The 26,949-nt window shown below is 35.4% G+C and overlaps 1 protein-coding gene and 1 non-coding gene across 2 annotated transcripts in view; one reads left to right on the top strand and one right to left on the bottom strand.

Moving 5' to 3' along the window:
* The window catches only part of PTPRQ (protein tyrosine phosphatase receptor type Q), a 293,179-nt gene that overhangs the window by 241,999 nt on the left and 24,231 nt on the right, over positions 1-26,949 (top strand). Inside the window, exons 53-57 of the mRNA XM_043446813.1 lie at positions 2,880-3,008; positions 12,127-12,171; positions 20,067-20,093; positions 20,746-20,827; positions 23,881-23,971. Of these exons, the coding sequence (XP_043302748.1) occupies positions 2,880-3,008; positions 12,127-12,171; positions 20,067-20,093; positions 20,746-20,827; positions 23,881-23,971 (374 nt within the window). The remainder of the gene's footprint in view (positions 1-2,879; positions 3,009-12,126; positions 12,172-20,066; positions 20,094-20,745; positions 20,828-23,880; positions 23,972-26,949) is intronic.
* Positions 18,938-19,009, bottom strand: TRNAC-ACA. Its single transcript has one exon. It is a non-coding gene; the product is annotated as a tRNA-Cys (tRNA).

Genomic DNA, 26,949 nt, shown 5'->3' with positions numbered 1-26,949 from the left:
TAAGATCATGGCATCTGTTCCCATCACCTCATGGGAAATAGATGGGGAAACAGTGGAAACAGTGTCAGACTTTATTTTGGGGGGCTCCAAAATCACTGCAGATGGTGATTGCAGCCATGAAATTAAAAGACGCTTACTCCTTGGAAGGAAAGTTATGACCAACCTAGACAGCATATTAAAAAGCAGAGACATTACTTTGCCAACAAAGGTCCATCTAGTCATGGCTATGGTTTTTCCAGTGGTCATGTATGGATGTGAGAGTTGGACTGTGAAGAAAGCTGAGTGCCGAAGAATTGATGGTTTTGAACTGTGGTGTTGGAGAAGACTCTTGAGAGTCCCTTGGACTGCAAGGAGATCCAACCAGTCCATCCTAAAGGAGATCAGTCCTGGGTGTTCATTGGAGGACTGATGCTGAAGCTGAAACTCCAGTACTTTGGCCACCTCATGCGAAGAGTTGACTCGTTGGAAAAGACCCTGATGCTGGGAGGGATTGGGGGCAGGGGGAGAAGGGGACAACAGAGGACAAGATGGATGGATGGCATCACCGACTCGATTGGGCATGAGTTTGAGTAAACCCCGGGAGTTGGTGATGGACATGGAGGCCTGGCGTGCTGAGATTCACGGGGTTGCAAAGAGTTGGACACGACTGAGCTGAACTGAACAAGTACAGTCAACTATTAAAGGAGTAAAAGAGAACACTAAGGGATCCAAAAGTAGCAACTGCAACAAATCTCCTCGCTCTAGTCTAAGGGAAAGTGGACAATATGTGAACAAACTGAAGAAGTTGACTTGCTCCCAAGTTTGTCATGGAATGGCCACCAAAGGCACATGTATCCTATTACAGTGATCTAAGAAATATGACAGCGAAAGCAGCTGGAGCTGGTCTGTAGAAAATGCCCATCATTACTGGAGGGTAGGCAGCCTGGAATTAGACCGTGAAAGCAGTCCATGCTGCCTGATTGTGGATGGGCTGAAGCTACTCAGCATCACTCACTGATGGGATGGAGAGAACTTGAACTTTAGAAGCAGCTAGAACTCATTTAGGTGGACTACTGGCCTTCCACAATGAATTATAATAATGCAGTCCTAGAACACACAAGGGAAGTATCTTCCTGTCCCTACAGCCTTGCAGGATGACTCGGGTCTTCTGTTAAAATGGCTCAACATCCCACCAGCTGGCTTAGGAATCTAGCTCCAATATCTGAAAGCGGGACAAAGAAGTAGATGTAGGATGTAGAGACAGGTTTACACAAAAGGGGAAGGTGCCAGGCTTTCTCCATCTTTGAGTATTTATAACTCCGTTAGGTTTAATTAGAAATATTTTAATCAGGTTTGATCTTTGGGTTGGGAAGATCCCCTGGAGGAGGCCATGGCAACCCACTCCAGAATTCTTGCCTGGAGAATCCCCATGGACAGAGGAGCCTGGTGGGCTACAGTCCATCAGATCGCAAAGAGTCGGACACGACTGAGCGACTAAACGCCACACACAGCACAGGGAAAATCTTAGTTGTGATTCTAAAATCCAGTTTCATAAGATAGATTGCCAAGTTAGAGGGACCTTCCATTTGTAAAAATAACCATTATACCAATTTCCTAAATAGCTCAGTAGGCTGTTTTATCTGAAGAATGTTGTCCTGTATTGTGTTTGCCAATCATCCTCTATTTCATCTTGAACCTTTAAAATTATCATTTTGATAGAAAATTTGAAGGGCTCTTGAAAGATATTTTTCTTACACTAGATAGTGTTCTCAGATTCAGCCAGAAGACGGTGAGAGTTATCTTGTGCCAGCTATGGTCCTTGTCCCCAAGGGACATGCAGCCACTGTATTCTCAGTGTTCTTCTGCTCCCAAATCATTTCTTTATAGGATGAGCTCCTATACTGGGCAGAAAACAGCCCCCTCTTACTCCCTACAACTTGCCTACATGTGGCTTTTCAGCCAACAGAGTTCATCCTCACCTGAAGGTCCCCTAGGCTTTCACACACCGCTGCTTGTGTTCAGTCAACTGTAAGTATGCTTCCTCCGCCTTCTGCGACACCCAAGTCAAACTCTACTTTTTATTTCTTCCAAGTGCCAATAGTTGTAATCACATATCATTTCATAACTGATCAATTACTGTTTTACAAGTTGTAATTTGAATATTTTTCCTCTGTATGCTTTTTCTACATTCCAATCCTTCTCAACTAAATTATATCCTTGAGGATAAGGACCATATGTTATACTTTCTGCATCGTCCTCAACACATAAATCATAATAAGTATTAAATATTTGCAGTACAAAAGGTAGAAAAGCTAAATATTACTTTATGTTTAACATCAATTTGATTTGCAGATCCATGTGACTTCTATTTTTGAACCTGAATTTTCTGGTTCTATATTATAGTCTTAGATTATATAAAGAATATATAATTATATTTAGATATAAAAATATTGCCAAGTATGTATAAAACACTCATGTATCTTGTATATGTAAGTGTTTTATGCATGTAAAAACAGTGGAAGGTTGTCTATTTGAACTGATAGCAATGAGCTGTGTCCACATTGGCATATTTCCTTTTTATGATAAATCTACTGGATAGCTCGAGGGAGGAGACACAAGCTCACAACATCCGTCTCGTTCACTCTACTTTAAATGTGTCAGTGACTCAGGCCTTGAAGAACTAATAATTCTCATTAAAAATAGCATGTTAAAAAATTATAGAATACAGTCTGTGGAATTAAAACAGGGAAAAGAATTTGAGTAGCTATAAATTTGCATTGTGTTCACAGAAGTGACCCCAACAAAGAAATTATTTGACTAATGTCTTAAAAAGAAATCTAAATACAAATACATGCTTTCTATGATAGTTCCTCCCTGAATTTTACTACACTTACTTTTAGAATTCGACAGAAGCAGAAAGAAGGTGGGACATATTCTCCTCGGGATGCAGAAATTATTGACACTAAATTCAAGCTGGATCAGCTCATCACTGTGGCGGACTTGGAACTGAAGGACGAGAGATTAACGCGGTGAGCACGCTCCTCTGGGCGAACAGTGGTCCAGAGGGCCCGGAGCCATGACCCTATTGTGACCTGTACTTGTTGGAAGTGTTTGTGGGGCTTCTATTTACACAGGTCACAGAGATTTTCTTTCAAAGGGTGACCTCCATCTTCCACACACTTCTCACTGATGTTCAGAGAATCACTTAATCTTCCTAATACTTTGAGTTCAATATGAACCTGGGTCTATAATGTTCAGCAAAGCTTTTTTTCTTCCTGAGACAATATTTGTATACATTAAATCTTTAAAATTATGTCTAATAATTCACTACATATGATAGTATTTTTTTACATTGGATTCTTCCTGTCCACGTTTTAAATTACATATTTATTTAAATTTGTAACTAAAACCTGATATTCTTTTTATCATTTTTTATAAAAGCCTTTCTTAAGCTATTTATTTAATGTACAGTTACATTAAAGTCTAAATTATATAGTAACACTTCATTTTTTAAATTGCTTAGTACTTAAGGATTAAATACAAAGTAAAATTTATCTTTGAAAGGAAAAATTTAAAAGTATGCACTAAGTATGTGCCATCAATATGTTTTGGAAATAAGAGTACTTAATTGTAAATGTTAAATAATTTTATATTCTTTTAAAATCATAAGTTTTTCAAAATGTTGGCACATTTGAAAAACTTCTATTAAGATAATTTACCAAATTCTTAATAAAAACTATCACTAGGAAGTTTTAGATTCTTATGAGATTCAGTATTTTATGATGCTCATAAGCATATGACAATTTTTACAAAGTACCTGCACAGTTGTGTTGAACCTTTAGAAGTTATTACTATGAAAATATGGCACCAAAGGTCTTAAACTTAAAAAGGAATTAATCATTTATAGTTGTCATTTATCAAAGCCAGTCTTTACCTAATTGACTTTGCACAAATATTTCCAGCATGTCTAAAAACATCTAATATGTGCTATAGATGGAAGTGTTGTCTGATAAGCAGAGTCCTTTCGAATGCTACAAAATGAAAGTTATTCAGTGTTATCAGTAAATTACAAAGTACTTTGGTTCGTTGGATATGAAAATTCGTTTATACTTATCTACATTTGTTTATGGTCTAATACAGGTTGTTCCTATCTCAAATGGATAGTGCTCCAAAGACTGTAAGATAGTTATATATTAAACCACATAAAAGATCAATAGATCTGCAGGGTAACCTGCCCAGGCTAAATCATATCATAGCACTATAGAACATCAGTAGTATCAGGCTCTGCCTCAGTTCTATAAGGGTCCTGACGCATAGTAAAAGGAGGTTTCTTCTCCCTTACCCCTGTGGACCCAACTCCCTTTCCACATCCCTTTCTCAATTAAGGCCTGGGATCTCCATCTTTCTTCTATATGTGAAGTGTAAAAGGAATGAAACTTCAAATCTCAGAGTGTAATTAATTTTAGTTTTTTGAACAATTTAGTTGAATCTGTTCATGTGAATTTCTAAGCATCCAAACATGTTTACAGTATCTTTTAAAAGTGAAAGTCACTTAGTCATGTCCGACTCTGTGACCCCATGGACTTTACAGCCCATGGAATTCTCCAGGCCAGAATACTGGAGTGGGTAGCCTTTCCCTTCTCCAGGGGATCTTCCCAACCCAGGGACTGAACCCAGGTCTCCTGCATTACAGGTGGATTCCCAGATAAGCCACCAGGGAAGCCCAAGAATATCGGAGTGGGTAGCCTATCCCTTCTCCCGTGGCTCTTCCCAACCCAGGAATCAAACCAAAGAATCTTTATTAATCCCCCCAAAGTCTCTAGTATGTGAATCTTTAGGAGTTATAATACAGTGAGAAAAGCCAGTCAGTATTGGAGAAAGTATTCTTTTTCAAGAAGGTTACCATTCTATAAAGGCTATGTGAGGTCAGATCCTCTGTGTGTTCACAGCTTGCCCCCTACTCCACTGAACACAGCCATTATCAAAAAGGGATAAGATAGATATTTTAAATATCTGTCATGACAGCTAATGGAAAAGGTGGGCAAAGACTGTATAGATTGTTTATTATTGGGTACTTAAAATTCAAGGACAGCCTCATTTAACATTAACTCATTATTTATTTTCCTGCTTCCATGTTTGTTTATATATATCACTTTATTTGTATATATATGTCACTTTATTTGTAATAGATGTAGAATTGTCTTTAAAGTATATTTCAAATAATTTTTATCTACTTTTGCACATAGAAAACTGGAATATATTACTACTAGTCATATAAAAAATGAATTTTAGTTTTCAATGCATTTTGCTTCTTTGTTATGACTCTAGTAACCAAAACTGTAATACTTACTGGTAATTCCAATGTCGCATACTAATATGCTTTGCTTGATTACAGAAATTTTTTAAAATAACTGTCTCCAGCTTTATTATTTATTGAAGGTTTTTCATGTTAATAAAGTCACATACATTAGATGATAAGACTAGAAAAAATAGTAATTAGCAGATTCATAATTAGCCATGTGCACATATGCATGCAGTCATTCTTCAGTGAAGCTCTAAAGCTCTTTACCTGTATTTCAGGTACTGAAAAGTCTAAATCTATCAAAAGCCACACATGTCTGATGAGGACTGAGCCACAAAGACTGATGGTAGATTCTGAGAGTGAAGAATCAAGGAGCCTGAGTTAGCTTCCAAATTGTTGAGTAACTTATGCCATGTGTCTGTTATTTACAAGAAGGAACTTAGACAATTTCCTTTAAATCTACCCAACTAAATCTACCCAACTAACATATGCTCTTTCCACTTGAGGTTTAGGCAAATTCTTTTCCTTCCAAACTGCCCACTTTCTTCATACTAATTGGACTGCCAGTTTTCTTCAGTGTTATATGTTATCACTTGTCTAACAGAAATGATAAAATATCTAATCAGCAGTTAAAATATTAATTTTAATGGAGTTATCTGACTAAAAATGGTCATTACAATAATTGATATTAAACCAACTTTAGGACTTAGGGTCTTATAGTTAAGAAATTATATCTGCATGTACAGCTATATACATTTTTTAAGATTCTTCCTATAATTTCCATATATGTAAACTTGTATCATTTGATTATACCTTGTTTCATAAAGGACCTGAAGACAAATTCTCTCATTCTTTTTCTTCTTGAAAATTAATGAAATTCAAAGATTTAGTACTCTATAAATCCAAGAGAACATTCAGTGATATGCAAAGAAAATATTTTAAATTCTTGTTTGGAATGATAATGATATCATTTCATTATGCCATTTTCTATATATTTTTAATGAACACAAGCTATATACATTAGGAAGAATATTTAATATTTGGGTTCATGTATTTTACATTCACCAAATTAGAAAATAACACTGAGATTTGCTATGATAAACAAATTCACAAAACAACATTTTGTGATGGCTTTTTCATCATTAACACATTGAAGTGAGAAATGTTTCTACGAGAAAATATTAGCAACATAAGCATACATACACACTTGTAGCACAAACCTGTCTCTTTAAAATTGCTGAGCCTGGATCACAGAAGAAATCGTTAGGAAATAAAAAAATACAAAGACAAATGAAAATGAAAACACGATGATATAAAATATGGGACACAACAAAAGCAATTCTAAGAGGGAAGTTTAATGATACAAACTTACTTGAGGGAATAAGAAAAATCTCAAACAACCTAACCTTATATCTAAAGCAACTAGAGAAAGAACAAGCAAAATCCAAAGTTAGTAGAAGGAAAAATATCACAAAGATTAGAGCAGAAATAGAGACGAAGAAAACAACAGAAAAGATCAATGAAACTAAAAGCTGGTTCTTTGAAAACATAAACAAAATTAATAAAACTTTCACCATACTCGTCAAGAAAAAAAGAAGAGGACCCAAAATAATAAAATGAAAAAGGAAAAGTTACAATGGACACCACAAGTGTACAAAGGACCATATGAAATTACTACAAGCAACTATATGTCAATAAAATGGACAACCTAGAAGAAATGGACAGATTCTTAGGCACAACCAACTAAGACTAAACCAGGAAGAACAGAAGGTATGAACAGACCAGTTACAAGTACTGAAATTAAATATGTTACTCAAAAATTCACAACAAACAAAAGTCCAAGATCAGACGGCTTCCCAGATGAATTCTACCACACATTTAGAGAAGATTTAACACCTATCCTTCTGAAACTCCTCCAAAAATTGCACAGAAAGGAACACTTTTGAACTCATTGAATGAGACCACCATCACCCTGACACCAAAACCAGACAAAGATAGCACACACAAAAAAATTACAGACCAATATCACTAAGTCCGCAACAAAATACTAGCAAACTGAGTTCAGCAGTATACTAAAAAATCATAGACCATGATCCAGTGGGATTTATCCCAGGGATGCAAGGATTTTTCCATATCTGAAAAGCGATCTGTGTGATAACACCACATTAACAAAGTGAAGAATAAAAATTAAATGATCATCTCAATAAATGCAGAAAAAATATTTTGATAAAATTCAACATCCATTTATGACAAGAAAAACTTTTTAGAAAGTGAGCATACAAGGAACATACCTCAACGTAATAAAGGCCACATGTGACAAATCCACAGCTAACATCATACTCAATGGTGAAATGCTAAACATTTCCTCTAAGATCAGGAATAAGACAAGGATGTCTTTTATTCAACATAGTTTTAGATGTCCTAGCCACAGCAATCAGAAAAGAAAAAGACAAGAATGGAATCCAAATTGGAAAAGTGAAACTGTCACTGTTCACAGATGACATGATATTATACATAGAAAATCCTAAAGATGCGACCAGAAAACTACTAGAGCTCATCAATGAATTCAACAAGGTTGCAAGATACAAAATTAATATACACAGATCTGTTACACTTCTATATATTAACAATGGAAGATCAGAAAGAGAAATTAAGGAAGCAGTCCCATTTACCATCACATCAAAAAGAATACAATACCTAGGAATAAACCTAAATAAGGCAAAAATGCCTGTACTCAAAAAACTCTAAGATGCCGATGAAAGAAATCATAGACAACACAAACAGATGCAAAGATATACTATGTTTGTGGATTGGAAGAATCAATATTGTGAAAATGACTATACTATCCCAGGCAATCTACAGACTCAATGCAGTCCCTATCAAATCCCTATGAAATTTTTCATAGAACTAGAATAAAAAACTTTTACAATTTGTACAGAAACACAAAAGACCCTGAATAGCCAAAGCAATCTTGAGAAAGAAAAATGGAGCTGGGAGAATCAGGCTCCCTGACTTCCGACTATTCTGCAGCCATCAGGACAGTATAGTACTGGCAGAAAAACAGATCTATAGATCAATGGAACAGGGTAGAAAGTAGAGATAAATGCATGCATCCATGGTCAACTGATCTATGACAAAGGAGGTAAGAATGCATAATGGAGAAAAGACAGCCTCTTCAATAAGTAGTGCAAGGAAACTGGACAACTACATATAACAGAATGAAATTAGAACAGTCTCTAACACCATACACACACACACACACACCTCAAAATGGATTGAAGACCTAAATGTAAGGCCAGATACTATAAAACTCTTACCGCAAAATACAGGCAGAACACTCTCTGACATAAATCACAGCAGTATTTTTTTTGATCCATCTCCTTGAGTAATGGAAATAAAAATAAACAAATGGGACCTAATTAAACTAAAAATCTTTTGCACAGCAAAGGAAACCATAAACAAAACAAAAAGAAAGTGCACAGAAAAAAATATTTGCAAACAAAGTGACTGACAAGGTATTAATCTTCAGACTATACAAACAACTCATGCAGCTCAATATCAGCAAAATAAAACAAACAAAAAAATTCCCAAAATGGGCAGAAGATCTATATAGACATTTCTTCAAAGAAGACATACAGATAGCTAAAAAGCACATGAAAAGATGCTCAACATCACTGTTAGAGAAATGCAAATAGAAACTACAATGAAGTATCACTTCACACCAGTCAGAATGGCCATCATCAAAAAATCTACTAACAATAAATGTTGGAGATGGTGGAGAAAAGGGAACACTGTTGGTGGGAATGTAAATTGGTACAGCCGCTATGGAGAACAGTATGGAGGGTTCCATAAAAACCATATCCTACAATCCCACACCTGAGCATATATCCCAAGAAATCTCTAATTAAAAAAGATGCACACCAATGTTAACTGAAGCACTATTTACAATAGCCAAGACATAGAAGCACTCTAAATGTCCATCAACAGATAAGGAAGATGTGATACATATATACAATGAACTATTTAAAAGAATGAAGTGATGCCATTTGCTGCAACATGGATGGACCTAGAAATTATCATACTAAGTGAAGTAAGCCAGACAGATAGCATAGGATATCACTTAAATATGGAATCTTAAAAAAAAAAGATGCAAATGAACTTATTTACAAAACAGAAATAGACTCACTGACAGAGAAAACAAACTCCTGGTTACCAAAGGGAAAAGGGAAGGGTGAGGGATAAATTAGGAGTTTGAGATGAACATACACACACTACTCTATGTAAAACAGATAACCAACAAGAACCTACTATCCAGCACAGGGAACTATACTCAGTACTTGTAATAATCTCTAAGGAAAAAGAATCTGAAGAAACTATAATATATATATATATATATATATATATATATATATATATATATAAAATGGAATCACTGTGAGGTACACCTGAAACTAACACAGCATTGTAATTTAACTATATTTCAGTTTTTTAAAAAGTTCCAATGAAGATGAAAAAATGCAATATTTTAATTGTATAGATTATCTATATTCCTGAAAAAAATTCTATGTTAAATCTAGGATTAAATTCTTGGGAAAGTTTAAAGGAATAAAAGATACAATTTTAAAGAGAAAAAACACTGCTCAGCCTAACTGGCCCTGTGGTTTGCTTTTAACTAATTTAACTGTAACACAGATTGCCTTTCCAGAAGAGTTATAACACAAAATTAAATAAGCCAACAGAATTTTGAAAAGATAAAGATACTACTGGCTAATAATTTTTAATTTTCACTGTCTCCCTTCTAAACTGAATTTAGAAGTCATGTTTCTTTTGGTGACTCAGAAAAAATAGAAAATATTAATCAGTGTCACTAATATTCTTATTTGACAAATACTCCTTTTCTTCCAGTCCTCAACTTTTCCCCTCAAATTTTGGGCATCATTCCATACTAGTTATCTTGCTATTTTAGTTTAATGAATGTAATGGTGCATTATCTTAAGACCAAGGCCCAATCTAGTAATCATGAATGGAATTAAAATTCTAACAAAATGAAGCAAACAACTGAATGGCTATTTTAAGAGTATCTTTCATCAATAACTTGAGAAGTTTGCATGTTGGATTTTTATCAAATATATATGCCTTCAGAAGTTTACCGTTTAAAAGAATCCTATGAATGTGTTTTGTAAACTGTAAATCAGAATACCTTCAGTATTATTATTGTTATTTATAATAATTGTAAAATTAAAAATGACCCCAGTCTACTTTCACATATAGGATTTGCTAACATAATACTGTGTGGTAAATTTCATATGTAATGATCTCAGCCAAGTCATTTAATCTTTTGTGGTTGGTACCCAATCTCCATTTTACAAAGGAAAAATATAAGATGCCTGGAGAATTTATGTAACTGTCCAAGGTCATGCATCTAGTTAACAGGACAGCCAAGATGACAGCAGCAGGTCAGTTTGATTCTGAAATATCAACATACACCTATAATTTTGTGTGCATGTATGTGACTCTGAAGCATACTACACGGAATCAGCACAAACACACTTAACAAGACAAGGGCCCGTGATATCCTTCTTCAAGTAGTATTTTCTATGCAGAGTATTTTCTTCATTCAAGTAGTATTTTCTTTTCTAAGAACTGCTTCTTTTGAATTACTTATTCTCCAGTGATATGGGGAAAAGAATGATAGCTTTTTAGTATAGGTTCAGTTCAGTTCAGTTGCTCAGTCGTTTCCGACTCTTTGCGACCCCATGAATCGCAGCACGCCAGGCCTCCCTGTCCATCACCAACTCCCGGAGTTTACTCAAACTCATGTCCATCGAGTCGGTGATGCCATCCAACCATCTCATCCTCTGTCAGCCCCTTCTCCTCCTGCCCCAATCCCTCCCAGCATCAGGGTCTTTTCCAATGAGTCAACTCTTTGCATGAGGTGGCCAAAGTATTGGAATTTCAGCTTCAGCATCAGTCCTTCCAATGAACACCCAGGACAGATCTCCTTTAGGATGGACTGGTTGGATCTCCTTGCAGTCCAAGGGACTCTGAAGAGTCTTCTCCAACACCACAGTTCAAAAGCATCAATTTTTCAGCACTCATCTTTCTTTATGGTACAACTCTCACATCCATACATGACCACTGGAAAAACCATAGTCTTGACGACATGGACCTTTGTTGGCAAATATCTCTGCTTTTTAATATGCTATCTAGGTTAGTCATAACTTTCCTTCCAAGGAGTAAGTGTCTTTTAATTTCATGGCTGCAATCACCATCTGCAGTGATTTTGGAGCCCCCAAAAATAAAGTCTGACACTGTTTCCACTGTTTCCCCATCTATTTCCCATGAAGTGATAGGACCAGATGCCATGTTCTTAGTTTTCTGAATGTTGAGCTTTAAGCCAACTTTTTCACTCTCCTCTTTCACTATAGTATAGGTTCAATCTTACAGAAACTGAAAAGTATTTATTTTTTTAATTTATTTATTTTACTTTACAACATTGAAAAGTATTTAGTAGTGCAATTCCTGTGCAATTCCTATGACTAAGAATACACAAAATTTGACTAATACATGAAATACTTTGTAAAATTGTTAGCATTTTAATTTCCATCAGTTCTCTGACAGATCCTGGTCATTAATTTTACTTCTGTCTTAAACTATTTTGCAAGCAATGGTAAAAATATATGAATCCAGACAAGAAATGTCTGAACAAAATGTGAATTTGGGACAAGAAATGTCCTACAGTAGAATGAAATCCAAGATATTTCATGCTCATGTTCTTATAGCAGCAAGTAAAAAAAGCAATGCAGTATGTGTTTTTATACTAAAAAATTAATCTTTACTTTCAGATACTCTTCATTTTTCTTTAGACGAAAGGAGATTTTTGTCATCCAGTAAGTTACTGTGGTGATGCAGAGCTCTGCTGTGATTAACCTTTTCAGATGGTGTGCTCTATATTTTAAAATACATAGAAAGAAGTGTTTTGTTGTTTAATATGCTATTTTTTTCCAAAGACAAAAAACAGTTAAACTTTCTGTTTAACTGTTAAACAGTTAACTTTCTACTTACTAAGTGTCCTCTATGATATTGCATGCTATTGTAAATTAACCTTCTCAAAATGCACATTGACACAATGTGCATGGCCTGAGAAATTTGCTGTGTTATCATGTTGTGTTAACTCTGATTGTAAAATGAGTTTTTACCTAGAGTTCTTCACATGTTTCCTGGCCTATTATTATGATGACACAAGAGTTCTCTGTCTGATGGGTGGAGTCTGGGTTCACATGCCATACAAGCTCATTTCAACTACTACAGGTAGTAATCTGTGAGAACCAAGACGATCACATTCCCTGTTTCATATAATTTTGACTTCCACCCTACCCAGTGGACAGCCAACTATGCACACTTTCAGACATCCCCCTAATGCCCAGAAGTACCACTTTTATCCTGGGATAAAAATTGCTGTATACATTCTGAGGGGAGCATAGCAAAATGACTGCATTAGCAGGGACCCAGCAATTGAGTGTGGCAGAGATATTCAATTTCTTCAGTAAAGGATATGAATGGAGGTAGAGAAGAAAAATGCCTTTGATTTCAGAATCCCAGATCTATGACAGAGGAGTCAATTCCCATGAGCCACAAGGCTGGATGGAGCCAAGACTCCTGACATTCTCTTGACTGTGAATAGTACTTAGAGTAATAATTCAAACAGAGGAAGGCAGACCCATGGCTACTCTAACCACATTTCGCATTTTGGAATCATAGTTAACCTTGTTTTATTTATTAACTAATTGCCAAGTCCCCATTGACAGAATTAAAATAGTTTCATGAAGATACATTTTCCTCAAAGGACCTTCTTGATCAGATTCCAACATCTGCCAAAAACACTCCTGAGCTAAAGATTTCAGTGATCACATCACACAGAAAATACAATTTCCAACCAGCACTCAAAGCTGACCTCTCAGTGTTCCAGACTCACAAATGGTCTGGTTGAGAAACTCTGCCTTTCTCTGTCACCATTAAACAGAATCCTTTTACTTTTCTTTTTCTTTTTGGCTTCATGCCATTGGTGGTGATGGCTTAGTCACTAAGTTGTGTCCAACTCTTGTGACTCCAGGGACTATCGCTTGCCAGGATCCTCTGTTCATGGGATTCTCCAGGCAAGAATACTGGAGTGGGTAGCCATTCCCAGCTCCAGGGGATTCCTGACTCACGGACTGAATCTGGGTACCCTGCATTGCAGGCAGATTCTTTACCAGATATGCCGTTAGTACCTCAGGGAAAAATGCTTCCATTTTATCGAACCCCCACTGCCTCTCCTCTATAACCACATTCCCTTCTCCTAGAATCAGTCAACAGTGCTCTGTTCGGTCAGAGCTCCTACTCTGATAGAACTGTATAGTTTGGGCTAATCAGAGCCTTTACACACCTCTGCTGCTGCTACTGCTAAGTCGCTTCAGTCGTGTCCGACTCTGTGTGACCCCATAGACGGTAGCCCACCAGGCTTCCCCATCCCTGGGATTCTCCAGGCAAGAACACTGGAGTGGGTTGCCATTTCCTTCTCCAATGCAGGAAAGTGAAGAGTGAAAGTGAAGTCACTCAGTCATGTGCGACCCTTAACGATGCCATGGACTGCAGCCCACCAGGCTCCCCCGTCCATGGGATTTTCCAGGCAAGAGTACTGGAGTGGGGTGCCATTGCCTTCTCCTTAAACACCTCTACGTACATCAAAACAGTTAAAAGAGATATAGCAGTCTTTCAGATCTAGTTTTCTGAGGTCACCTTCTAACCCCTGAGAGAGTAATTTCTGTGCTTACCTGCCTGCCTGTTCAGACTGTCAGGACTTCCTTTTAGATAATGTTATGTCATCTGTCTGCTCTTCATTAAGTCCCCTCCCTGAGAACCTTTGCCCATCTCCCCACAGAGCTGTCGGCAGTTTCTTCATCCTCTTTACTGCTTCTGCCCTCTTGCCCCTGAGGTAACTAGATTTATGACTACAATTTTAATTTAGAGTACATGGTTTACAAAATAAGAATCTGTCAAGAGTTTGTTTTCACATGTGCTCAGTAATAAGGAAAATTCAACTCTTGCCACCCTGGAAATCTTACATCACCTCTTTGACGACATCAAGAACATTGCTTTCCCTGTATGTATCTAAAAGTCCATTTCACCTTGCTTGGATGAAAGAAATATCAATTGGGCATCTACAAGTGCCGGGGTCTGTGAATACTGTGACAAAAAAAATTACATAACTCCCTTATTAAGGTGGCATGTTTACCTTATAAACTAAAGTTTGAGAGTCAGCTATACAGTACTAGCCATTGGTTGGGATAATATTTTTAATTTGTACTAAAGACCAGAGAGAAGTCATTGGTGATTTGATAAGAGTCTGAAAGAATACTAAAGCCTATAATGAATAAAAACAATAGGAAAAAAACAAAAACTAAGATCCTTTTGAAAGCATTACAGTAAATGCTTTGGATAAGTAACATAGTCACTGTAGAAATAAATGTGAACATTGGAAAAATTAATGAGTTGAAATACATAAACTAAAAACCTCACACTCAATATTTTATGAAACTTAGAAAAATCAATTAACATGTTTTACCAGAGATTCGTCAAATTTTTTCATTGAAAATGAAGTACATGTTAGTGTGAGAAATACATATTTTTATAGTAAAGGCAGTAAAACTTTTAACCTAACTTAAAACAGGTTAAGCAGAAAACACAGCTTCTCGCATTTGTCCTATGCCACTGGTAATGCTGATTTAAGCTGCCCATCTATAGGCTATCATCTGTAGCTCTCTATTTGGACTATATTTTAATTCCCTATAGATTTCAACTAATTGACCTTGAGGGAAAGCTGAGTCTCTGTGACAATATGGTCTTCAATCACCACTGCCAACATAAATAAATGGTTCCTCTCTGGATCTATCAAGAGTAATCTGAGTGGAATTTAAGTTTTTGATAGACTTTGAAAAAAATGAGCCCAGACATGAAATAATACCCTTTTCAACAAAAGGGCATAGGATTTAAACTAAGATTCATGTAATAAAATGTGTTTAGCCCTTTATATTAGAAATTGGTCAGTTATCTTATTGAAATCTGGACAATTCCCAAATTGATTTACACACTAATGAATATGATTTGACAGTATCCTTCACTATTGTGAGTGAATAAGTACTCTTATTCACTAAAGTGTCTAAAACACTCTCTATATAACAAGTTTTTAAGTTCTTTTAAAATGTTAATAAGTTTTTTTGAGTCTCTTTGAGTATGTCTATAGATCCCTTTATTTGAAAAGCACTCCTGAAATAACATTGTTGATTTTCATATACATTAATTTCTGTGAGTTTTTTTATGCTTATCTAACCAAATAATTTTCCATAAAGGAATTTAATTTCTTCATCAGTAATAAGTCAGTGCATTTTCTTCATAATATATGCCATCTCCTTTTCCACTTCCCTGCATAATTGTCCAATTACTATTTTTTCCTGTTTACAAGTAAAACTTTAAAACTTCAAAGAAAGATAAAATTTAGAATGCAGCCAGTACTTGAGAAAAACACACTTGTTCAATATGAGGCTAAGAATCAAGGCAATGACAAGGAGACTACAAACAAAAACAAGAAAAAAAGTGAATTGTTATTTGAAACAGGTAATTTATGCCAAAATATCTTCTCAATTTTAAGCTATCTAGGTAGGTATTTATTTCAGCTCACATGTAACTGTGAGATAAGCATAGACTGGAAAATTTCATAAAAACAGACTATGAGAAGCCTTATTTCTCACATTATGTAAAAACAAATGTGAAGAACAGTGTATGTAAAATGACCGGGTTTAAGGGAGTGAAATGGAAAAGTAAATAAAGCCAAAACAGATCTTGTTTTATTAAATCTATTTTTCTAAATTACTGTGTAGACAAGAGCAATTTTATTGTTCATGTGACTTCCTAAGTATCTAGCACCTGTTAACTTCTGTTGTGAGAGGATTTGATATGGCTTTGTTTAGACTTGTATACTGTTTATTGGTGCATCTATTGATCATATTTGTTTAAGCCTTTGAGTAGCATCTCTTGAGAATTCTCAATTAATATTTTTGTGGAATAAAATAATAATCAGAGCACTTGTATTTAGTTTACTACATATCTTAGTCTAAATTCATCCACAGTTGTATATTTAACAATGATTTATTCACTGTCTACTACAAATAAGTTTATGAGTGGCTTGCAGTAAGCCAAATGTTAACCCCACCCCTACCTTCAAGTAATACATGAACCTCAATGCATGGATCCTTAATACATGTACTTACATAGCCATGATAGAAGATGGAAGGTGATTTGTCCATAGAAGTTTAGTTTCATACAAGGAGGAAATTATTTTCTCTGTAATAGAATAGGGTGAGGTCCTTAGAGGAGTTAACATCTGAATTAGCTATTAAGCAATCAGTAGCATCTGGTTGTGGTAAAACACCTGGAATGGGAGAAACTAATAGAAAATATCTGTGGTGTAAACAGGGTAGTGTGAGGGGTAGCTATAAAGAATAATGTAAAAAATGCAGGCACAATTAGAAATGCTTTCACATGATAATGTGAAAAGAGAATTATTACAGCCTTTATACTATTAAGGATTAATTTATAATTTGAATTGAGAACTAGAAAACCGACCTTTTGATTACTCTTTATTCTGGGACTCTGATTAGGAAGAATAAATTATAGGAAATCTCCCTGCTTAATTTAGCACAATCTAGTCTTCCCACTTTTGAGTAAAATTTAGGATATTCTTTTAGAAACAAACAAAAAAATTCATTCTTTTTATCGGTTTAGAAACAAAAAAATTCATTCTTTTTATCAGTATCAATTGTAGAATAGATCTGTAGAAAGAACTTGAGTTTTACAATAAAACTAGAACTAGCAATTATAATAGTAATGATAGCAAACAACATTTATATACTGCTTCCAAAGTCAGGGGTAGACATTCCCTAGCATTTTATGTACGTGAGCTTGATTTACATATATTTGCCCTAATGTCTAAACTGGAAACTAAGAAAGGTTGAGGTAACTTACTCAAAATAATATAGCTGGTAATTGTTGGAACAGGTATTTGAAGCCAAAAAAGGGCACTGTATTTTGTGAGAATTCACAAATATTCACCCAAATCTAATACCTAGCCAGGTACAATTTAAAATCACTATACACCTAAAACAAAACATTGTAAATCAACTACACTCCAATAAAAGAAAATAAAAACAACAAAAAAATCCATATCTCTAGAGAGATCTTTCAAATGTACAATAATAAAATCAACCTTCTGTGGAGTTCCTCACGGAAAAGACACTGACTAAAAGATAAAATATTAATAATTTTTATTTTATTTTATTTTATTAGTTGGAGGCTAATTACTTCACAACATTTCAGTGGGTTTTGTCATACATTGATATGAATCAGCCATAGATTTACACGTATTCCCCATCCCGATGCCCCCTCCCACCTCCCTCTCCACCCGATTCCTCTGGGCCTTCAATAATTTTTAAATAAGAATAGGTTATTAATGGAAATAGAACAAGGATTTGAAGAATAATAATCTGAGCCATTTCTTGCTCTACAAACTAGCTCTATTTCAGGTTCTACATAGCCCCAAAAAAATATCTTTGCCAGTACTATCTCAAATAATCCTGGATCCTCTGGGAAAAGAGTATCTCCCCACTACAGGATGGCTATCTGACAGTCCTTAAATAGATAAATCACAGGCTTGTCACTAAAGCAGATGTGGTGTTTGAACTTCACCATTCATACAATGAATAATGTTCTCTGATATTATAAAAGTGATCTCTACACAACTCAAGAATTTCCAATTCTGCGTGGTAACAGAGACATCGATCTTGTTAATTCAAGTATCTCGTTCATTTCTATCTTAAGCTCAGTTCTGAAGATTTGCCCAGCCTGACCCCCATTCCTTTCCTGCTTCTGAAGAGAATCACGGCATAGGAACATTAGGGTACCACCCTGAAGAGCTTGGGTAGTTTAGGTCTTTGTTGTTCTTCATGTCTGACTCTGCGATCCATGGACCACAGTACACCAGGCCTCCCTGTTCCTCACCATCTCCCAGAGTTTGCCCAAATTCATGGCCATTGAATTGGTGTGGATCTAGCTTATGATTGCCTTTTCTTGCTGGTCTTTGCTGAGGGGTAATTATTTTCTATGGGGATTGATTGTTGCCCGAGTTCCCACTGCATGTGTCAGAAGTCAGGACCTCCAATTCATATACTTCGTCTTCCTATCCCCAGATTAAGGAATTTTCTGATTCAATGTCCCATTCAGTCATCTCCATATCCATCCTTCTCCAGGGGCTCTTCCCCACCCAGGGATTGAACCTAGGTCTCCTGCACTGTAGACAGATTCTTTACCATCTGAGCCAGCAGGGAAGCCCATCTATCTAGTTAGTCAGGATTTCTCTGTTGCCTCCTTAGAAACACTCTAAGGTGTTGTGAGAAGCCGACTAGCTTAACCACCAAGACTTTGCTCTGAAAGTGAAAGTGAAGTCGCTCAGTCGTGTCCAACTCTTTGCGACCCCATGGACTATAGCCTACCAGGTTCCTCTGTCCATGGGATTTTCCAGGCAAAAGTACTGGAGCAGGTTGCCATTTCCTTCTCCAGGGGATCTTCCCAACCCAGGGATTGAACCTGGGCCTCCCGCATTGTAGGCAGATGCTTTACCATCTGAGCCACCAGGGAAGTCTTTGCTCTAGTAATGCTATTTATCATTGTGATACCATGCTGATTATGAGTTGCTCTACGAGGTTATACCCTGTGGAGCTGAGAGATACTTCCTTCTGCCTGGGGACACCTACAGCATTAACGAAGAATTCCATCATTCTTGATAACAGTTACTGCAGCACCCCTGTATTTTTCACCAGTTCCTGTACTGTAATAAAAATATACTGACTCATGTTTTCTTCACTGAACAAACCCCTCTGTGACCATTTTCACAGTATTTATTAAGCCACATTTTCCATCAATTTTTTCATTTGTCCTTTACTTCAAAATCCACATCCTCTTATATTTGTCACTTAAGAAATATAGTAAAATTATCCCTGATGTTTAAAATTATAAACTTTGATAAAGGTGTATGTTCTTCATTTTATTTCACACTTCTGCCTTTTGTGCTTTTTTTGCAGTGCTAATTTGTTGTGCATGACAAATGTGTTATTAAAGATATGCCCACCTCTGAATTTGGGCATTGCACAGTCGATTTAGCTGCTTAAAATTATTTCAATTTTTAGAGTATAAATAACTTGACTAATGAACTGTCACAAAAATGTATATCTAAAGTAACTGAAATGACTGTCATTTTTTATGGCTATATATTCACAAAGACTCACTCAGGAAACAAGATTTAGGCAATTTGATGTCATGTTTTCAAACAATCACCCTCCTTTATTCACCATTCTTCACGGACAAAGAAAAAAGTTTAATTCACATTTACATTTTTAGGGCAATAAATACTATGCAATATATTAAAAAGTGACCTGTACTGATGTAATGCCCCAAATGCCTAGCAATATAAAACATTACCTTCTTAGCTTGAGAGAAAAGCCAAATTATTATTTGGCCACATTTGGGTCCAAATAATATAATTTCAAAAACGATGTAGAATTTAAAATAATGATCACATATCAGTTAAAGGTATAACATGTTATAATTGCTGATTTGCCATGTTTTTCTAATTTTAATCTAGAACTCAGAGCTGTACCCTCAACTCATAATGCATTTAACACAATCTCTGTTGCAGGTTACTTAGTTATAGAAAATCCATCAAGTAAGTTTGTTAAGTATCTTTTCTTCTTTTTGAATACCGACTCCAGATTCCCTGATTCAATGAATCTTAATGTGTGGTTCCTTTTTTGTATGTTTGGTAGAAAAACCTCCAAGCTGGATATAAATCATAAAAGCATGACTAATTGCATGGTAACTGGAGAAATGCTTTCTCTCTCTCTGGGGTGAAGCCTGCATGTCTGTATTTTAGCTTGGGAAGTAATACAGGGATATTTAAACTCCTTAGGGTTTAGAAACCATGTCATTATGAGAATGAGGTCACTGCAATATTTTATATCTTCTAAAACCTTGTAATGTATAAAATGTTCTCTGTATGACAAAGAGGTATTATATGCATTAGGATTCAATGATAACTTTATGCCCTTACATTTACTTGAAAAACTTTCTTCATTAAAATGTGCAATCATTCATTTAAAGTCACTTAAAATTTGAAGGATTTCTGTACCATGAAATACAGAGAAAGTGAACTCAAAGGGGGAAAGCTAATTTTATAAATATGACAGAGTGACTTTAAAGGGCTGTGTGGTTTTGAAATGTCCTGTCCTCTAACTGGTCAACTATAAAGGCAGTGTCCACACTAAAGGAAAAGAAATGAACCTAACATAACTCCATTTTATACCTTTCTTTGCTTGGAGGCCGATAAGCAAGAAATCCTTCCTGCAACATGTTGAAGAGCTTTGCACAAACAACAACCTAAAGTTTCAAGAAGAATTTTCGGTATGTTACTAGCAGTTGTCACAACATTGCCAGACCTCCAGTCGTTTCATGTGTCACATTTCATGTCCAGTTTAAGCTTGCAAGGCCATGAAGGACTCTGGCCGTGATAATCAATACCCAATTACCAGGTTGATTGTTTGGATAGTAACATTACACTAGCAGCCTCTGGTGCAACCTGAACAGAATTATTCACCTACTGTGTCGGGAAAAGGTGCTGTTCCTCAGACTTCACCCAGCAAGGGCAACCTGGCCCCGTTTGTTCTCTCTGCTCATCACCCAGATATAGAAGCAATGCTAGAATGCTGGATGCATTGGTTTTTGTGTGTGTGCAAGGTTTGGGTGGTACCATATATTTCACTAACTTTTAGATTTAGAAACTAAATAATTTTATTTCATATTTGCCTGCTTAGTTTGTGTTAGTGGTATAGATGAACCTGAGAACAGAATTTGATGTTTCCAGAAATTATAAAAAACACAATGTTTTTTAGAACTGTTAAAAATAGATAAATAACACCTGTGCTTTACAGGCTTATTTTTAAGTTATCATGGGATAAGTGCTCTATCACATTAAAGAGAATATATGAAGCTAAGAACTTGTCACTTTAAGACTATTTGAAAATTAGAAGATTAATTTTATTGCTTTTAGCATTTTATATATCTACAAAATTAAAATTACATTAAAAACATAATACATGTATTAGATCTATAAGCTATCTTAAAATTTGTGAGCCCCTTTCCTGACTTATTTTATATTAGAAAAATAAAAACAGATTTCTAAATGTTACCAAATATCTGTTTTTTCATGAACATTTTAGTGTGTGAACAAAGACTCAAACAATTGGCTTGGATAATTCAGGATTGTAATATTTCAGTCTCTCAGGGAATAATAACAAAAATGTGAGAAGATTAATGGTATTTCCTACAGCTTTTTGGTTATGCTTCTTAAATATTCATCTGGACTTAACAAAATCATTGGTACCATAAAACTCTTCTTAGCATTTATTCAGCAAGAACTTTCAATTTTTCAGGAAGCAAAGGGTAGTTTCATTAGAATATAGCGAATATAGTTCCATTATACATGACTGAGTTATCTGAAAAGTTTTATTAGCAATAACATTTTCACATATACTGAGAAGGTTTCTAGTTTAACTATTTGGGAGATCATGGTTTTAAGTACTTGGGTTTTATATATATATATATATATATGTTGTGTGTATATACTAAGTAAATACATATAAATATGTAAGGATGTGGCTTTTTTAGATTGCTTTTAATTCTGCTGCTGTGTCAATTTTTAAAGCAAAACTGTTTTAATAAACATGCATCTTTGATGCATATATTTGATAAACCTTGTACTCAGGTCATATTCACTTACACTTTAAATATCAATAAGCTCTTACTTGCACTAGGCATTGATATATGTCAATTCAGCATTTTATAGCTAAGTGACCTTGGGCAAATTACTGAAACTCTGTTCTTCAGTGTCCTCCATCTGTATCTATCTTACTGAGTTGTGAATACTAAACTGATTGAATGATGTGTAACGTGGCTGGCACAATAAGCATTTGTTATTATAATGATGATTTCTACCGTAACAAAGTTACTATTTATGATAAGAACTGCAGGCATGTCTAAGAAATCACAAATACAGTGTCATGATAGAGATACACAGGAAGAAGTGAGCTCAACTCTGTCTGGAGAGCAATCAGAAAAGACGTTACTAAAAAGAGACCGGCCAGATGAACTTTAGGACAGAGCAGAAGTCCAATGAGAGAGAAAGAGAGAAAGGTATTCTAGAGAGAAAGAAGAATGAGAAAGCATAAGGATGCAAAACCATCTCACTCAGCTGTGATCCACTAAGAAACAGAAACAGTAGGAAAAGAGCTAAGTATCTAGGAGGGCTGGTTGAGGCCCCATGTGCCCTGATAAGAAGGCCACTGAGTGTAATATTACTAACCAAACAATCGGCCTGGTAACTGAGTATTGATTATCAAGGCCAGAGTCATTTCAGTCTATAAATGGAAACTTCTGTAAACACAGAATAGAAGGTGATTCCAATTCACCTTTCTTTTCCCCTCTGTTTGTCTCATATAAATATGCTGATAGATACTCCCAAAACCTGACACAAGGAAGCTGTTCCAGGATTCCTCATTTGGTTAAAATTTTTTTGAAGCCTCTGGTGCCAGAAGACCAGAATTCAGATGTTTAACCTTGTCCCTCCTACCTGACACATACATACATGCAAAAGACTGCCCAGAATTCTCAGAGGAAAAATAAGGGAGAAGGGAAAATTATCCAATTAATAAATTAATTTTTAATCATGCTGAAAAATGGCAAACCCCACAGTTTTAGCACTTTTAAGGGAATCTGGTAAATTGAGACATTTCTGATATGGAAAACTATAAATTTCATAAATGTAAATCATCAGCTTGATAAAATAACCTATTTTCTTGCACAGCTTTTTTAAATGATCATTGGATATCATGATTTTCCACCAAAATATCAGTAGCAGATCTCCGACACTCCCTCAGTGTCTGATATTTCTTAATCCCACCTCTGCATTCTGCTATGGACTTAACAATGCCCACTGAGAACAGGAATTGACCTTTGGCATCTTCTCAAACTGACCAATGTTGTACCAATTAATAGGCATGAAATCACACTGCCCAAGGAGAAAAAACAAAAAATAAATCACCAGTTCCCTTCCCCTACTAAGTAGATGTTGAAATATTAAATAATACACAGGGACTATTTGATGAAACCATCAGTAAAGTATGAAAGGGACTTGCTAGCATGGTTGCCACACCTCAGAGCTTCACAGAGGACAAAGAGACTATGCCAGAGAAAGCGGGAGCCCAAAGGACCAGTGCTATTCAGGATATTTTCAGCGTAAATTCATGTAAGTTCTTTACTGTTAACTTGACCCTGCTTCTGCAGTTATGAGAAGTGTTTTCGTTTTAAAAATAAAAGGACTTAGAATAGTCTTTTACCAAGTGGAACTTCGTGTTGACCTCTGAAATAAATCTAAACTTTGCAATGACTTCAATCCACAGGAATTACCAAAATTTCTTCAGGATCTTTCTTCAACTGACGCTGATCTGCCTTGGAACAGAGCAAAAAACCGCTTTCCCAACATAAAACCATGTATGTGTCATACTATTTCTGGTTTTAGATACTGACAGCTTTTCAGATGAGTGCAAAATGCACTTTAGCATTCTTCTTAAATATGTATTACACATTAATTGAATTAGAATAATGCATTTTATTAGCAGCAACTTATAAATTGTATCTCTTTGGCTTTGTTAATATTGACTAAAGTTAATGTACATGAGTTTCAGCTTGTTCACACAAGGTCTATTCATGCAGGTGTAAGAAACTAGCCCTAGTACTTTCTGAGCTTTGTAATTTAACCCCAGGAACAAACCTCTCTAATATCTTCCTATAGACCTAGTTCTCAAATGAAAAGAGAAAGTTCACGTGTAACTGTGCGCATTACTTTCCTTAAGAGCATGGTGCTTTGTAAAGGAATATAAAAAAGTGCATTGCAAAATATTTGTGGAAGATCAGAGTAATGTGTGATCACCAGGGTTGGTTTTTGCAAGGGAGGCAGGCTTGTGCTTTACCACAGTCAACATTTTTCAATCAGTAAGAAACCATGGTATATGCTACACTGTTATTATGTCCTTAAATGTCATTAAAATGAATGTGTATACTGACGTGGAAAAAAGAAACCATATTATTGATGTAAGAATTAGCAGTAATGTGAAAGATAAAACATGGCAATCCTCTCTAAATGATGGCTGTGTTTGCTGTATTTTTCAACATATTATCCTACTAAGTATATTCTGATTCAATACATTTTTACATCATGAAATTAAAAAGTGATATGTTAAGTTCTGAAATGTCAATATTGTTTCAAAGTCTAGAGCTGTAAAATATTCCTAATTTTAGAGTTAGTGTATATATATTTTTCTATGTTCTATGCCTTTTCAAAACTGTATTGGGGGAAATTCCATACATATAAAAATTGAACTCTTCTGTCTAGAAAGACACAGACTTTGATAAATATGTAATCACAGAAGGTAAAATCATAAGGATATGAATAGCACCCCCCCACCCAAAAAAGGGCCATATTGTGTTATTCTAGAACTAGAGGATAACTGAGGCATGAAGTAAACAAATTTAGGGAAACATGATCTAGAAGTCAGTAACCTAATGGAATCTGTTAATTCCCAAGAATTAGAAAAGGATGAAAATACAAATAGCTTTAATCACCTAAAATCCTTCCCGGAACAAAACAAATCATAGGTAAATGACTTTAAGAGTAAGTTGACAAATAAGGCATCTTTGTAGGAAATAAGGAATGTTAGTATTACATCTCTAAATTCCTCTGGCATGACATTTCTTAATAAGTCCTTTTGTTTTTCCTTTCAGAGAGTTAACCTGGGTGGGATACATCCTAAGTTTAAGAGATATGGAAAGTCTCAGGTTTTTATAGTCATCCATATCTAAATTTCCTTCAGATTCTCTGCTTCATGCTTAATGATATTCTGTGAAAATAAATACTACAGTCTGATTGAAGGACAGTTACTATGGAATATTTACTATGATTTATAATAATGTATGTGGCTGAAGTAATGTATATCACTGTATATCATTATATATAAGTAAATTAAACATATCTAGCTTATTTCCAAAGATTGAAGCATACCTGACTTTAAATATATAAAAATTTGATATGTGAGATTTTTTATATGTTACATTTTGATCTTTTGTTATTAAGATTTCAGTGCATTTCTGGGTTCACATAATGGCCATTAAAGTCATACAGTGCTAGCTTGCTTGCACTTACAGCATAAGAAGAATATAACTAAATAAACTTCCTTAAAATAAGGAGAACTGAGGAGTAAGACAATCCCAATATTGAGGCTAAGACAAAAATAACTAGTGATGCGTAAGACAATAAATAACTGTAAATCAAGGATGTTTGGGAATATCATGAGCATTGCATACTTTTTTTCCACCTTTGCTACAGTCAAATGGATAATATCCAATTGTTTTCTGTTTTTTCTTCATTTCAGTACAGAAAACTTAGTAATTTTTCAAATAATATACTACAGCCACATCCAATATCCTTTAATGGGTTTTGGGGTAAAGTTTTTCCTTAACTGTCCTCTTAAAGAACTGGAGGTTCTATAAGAAATAATTTTATTAAGCATAATTTTATACTTTTCAATAATTTTATTAAGAATTTATTAATTCAACTAGTACATACTACCTGCTGTATAGTAAAATGACTAAAAATGTGGGCTCTAATCAAACTTCCTGGGTTACATTTCTGTTTACCTAACAACTACTTTAGTTATTGGACATTAGTTAGTAATGTCAACCGCATAGCTTTGAGGATTAGATAAAATAATCATGTAAATCACTTTGCCCAATATAGAACACAGGAAGCTCTCAATCAATATTAGTTCTTACGATTGTTAGTAATCAGTAAATTGCTTATTTTTAAAAGCCTCTAAGTTTCTGGGTGACTAAAATTTAGTTACAGGCCCTTAGGGTCTATGGTCTGGAGATAACAAACCAACTTCCCTAATCTGGGTTGGAAGACAAGCTGTAAACCCACACTGCTCATACGGACAAACAGACCCACATGCTCCCAGCCTCTCCCACCATCACACACATATACACAGAAGACGCAATATTTAAACTAATATATTCTCCTATTGTGTTTTCAGAGAAGCCATAAAGCTGAAGAAATGTTTTTTCCTCCCATAGAGAATGAATTCATTTTAGTAGAGTCTGAATTTTAGCGTGAGCCAGCTAAGTGAGATTCATTGTTTCCCCTGGGTAATGTAGAAAGAAGGATTTCAAATATCACAGTGCATTTTAGAACATATTAGCTTACAGGGCTTTAAGATACTAGAATTAGCAGCAAATGTGTGCAGAAGAGATTTCCAAATCTCTGTTTGACAGTACACTATGACCTTGAGAAGTGTTCCAACACCATGAAGAAAAGTTTAGCTTGCTGTTGACTCAGTTCAGTTGACTCGGATAGTTCACTCAGATATTGAGTGAATAGAAACCTGCTGGCTTCCCTTTCTTAGTTACATGACTGG

This window comes from Cervus canadensis, chromosome 25 (assembly GCF_019320065.1).
Source record: "Cervus canadensis isolate Bull #8, Minnesota chromosome 25, ASM1932006v1, whole genome shotgun sequence".
Lineage (NCBI taxonomy): Eukaryota > Metazoa > Chordata > Mammalia > Artiodactyla > Cervidae > Cervus > Cervus canadensis.
The sequence above is the reverse complement of the archived record's forward strand: the minus strand, read 5'-3'. Positions and strand labels throughout refer to the sequence as shown.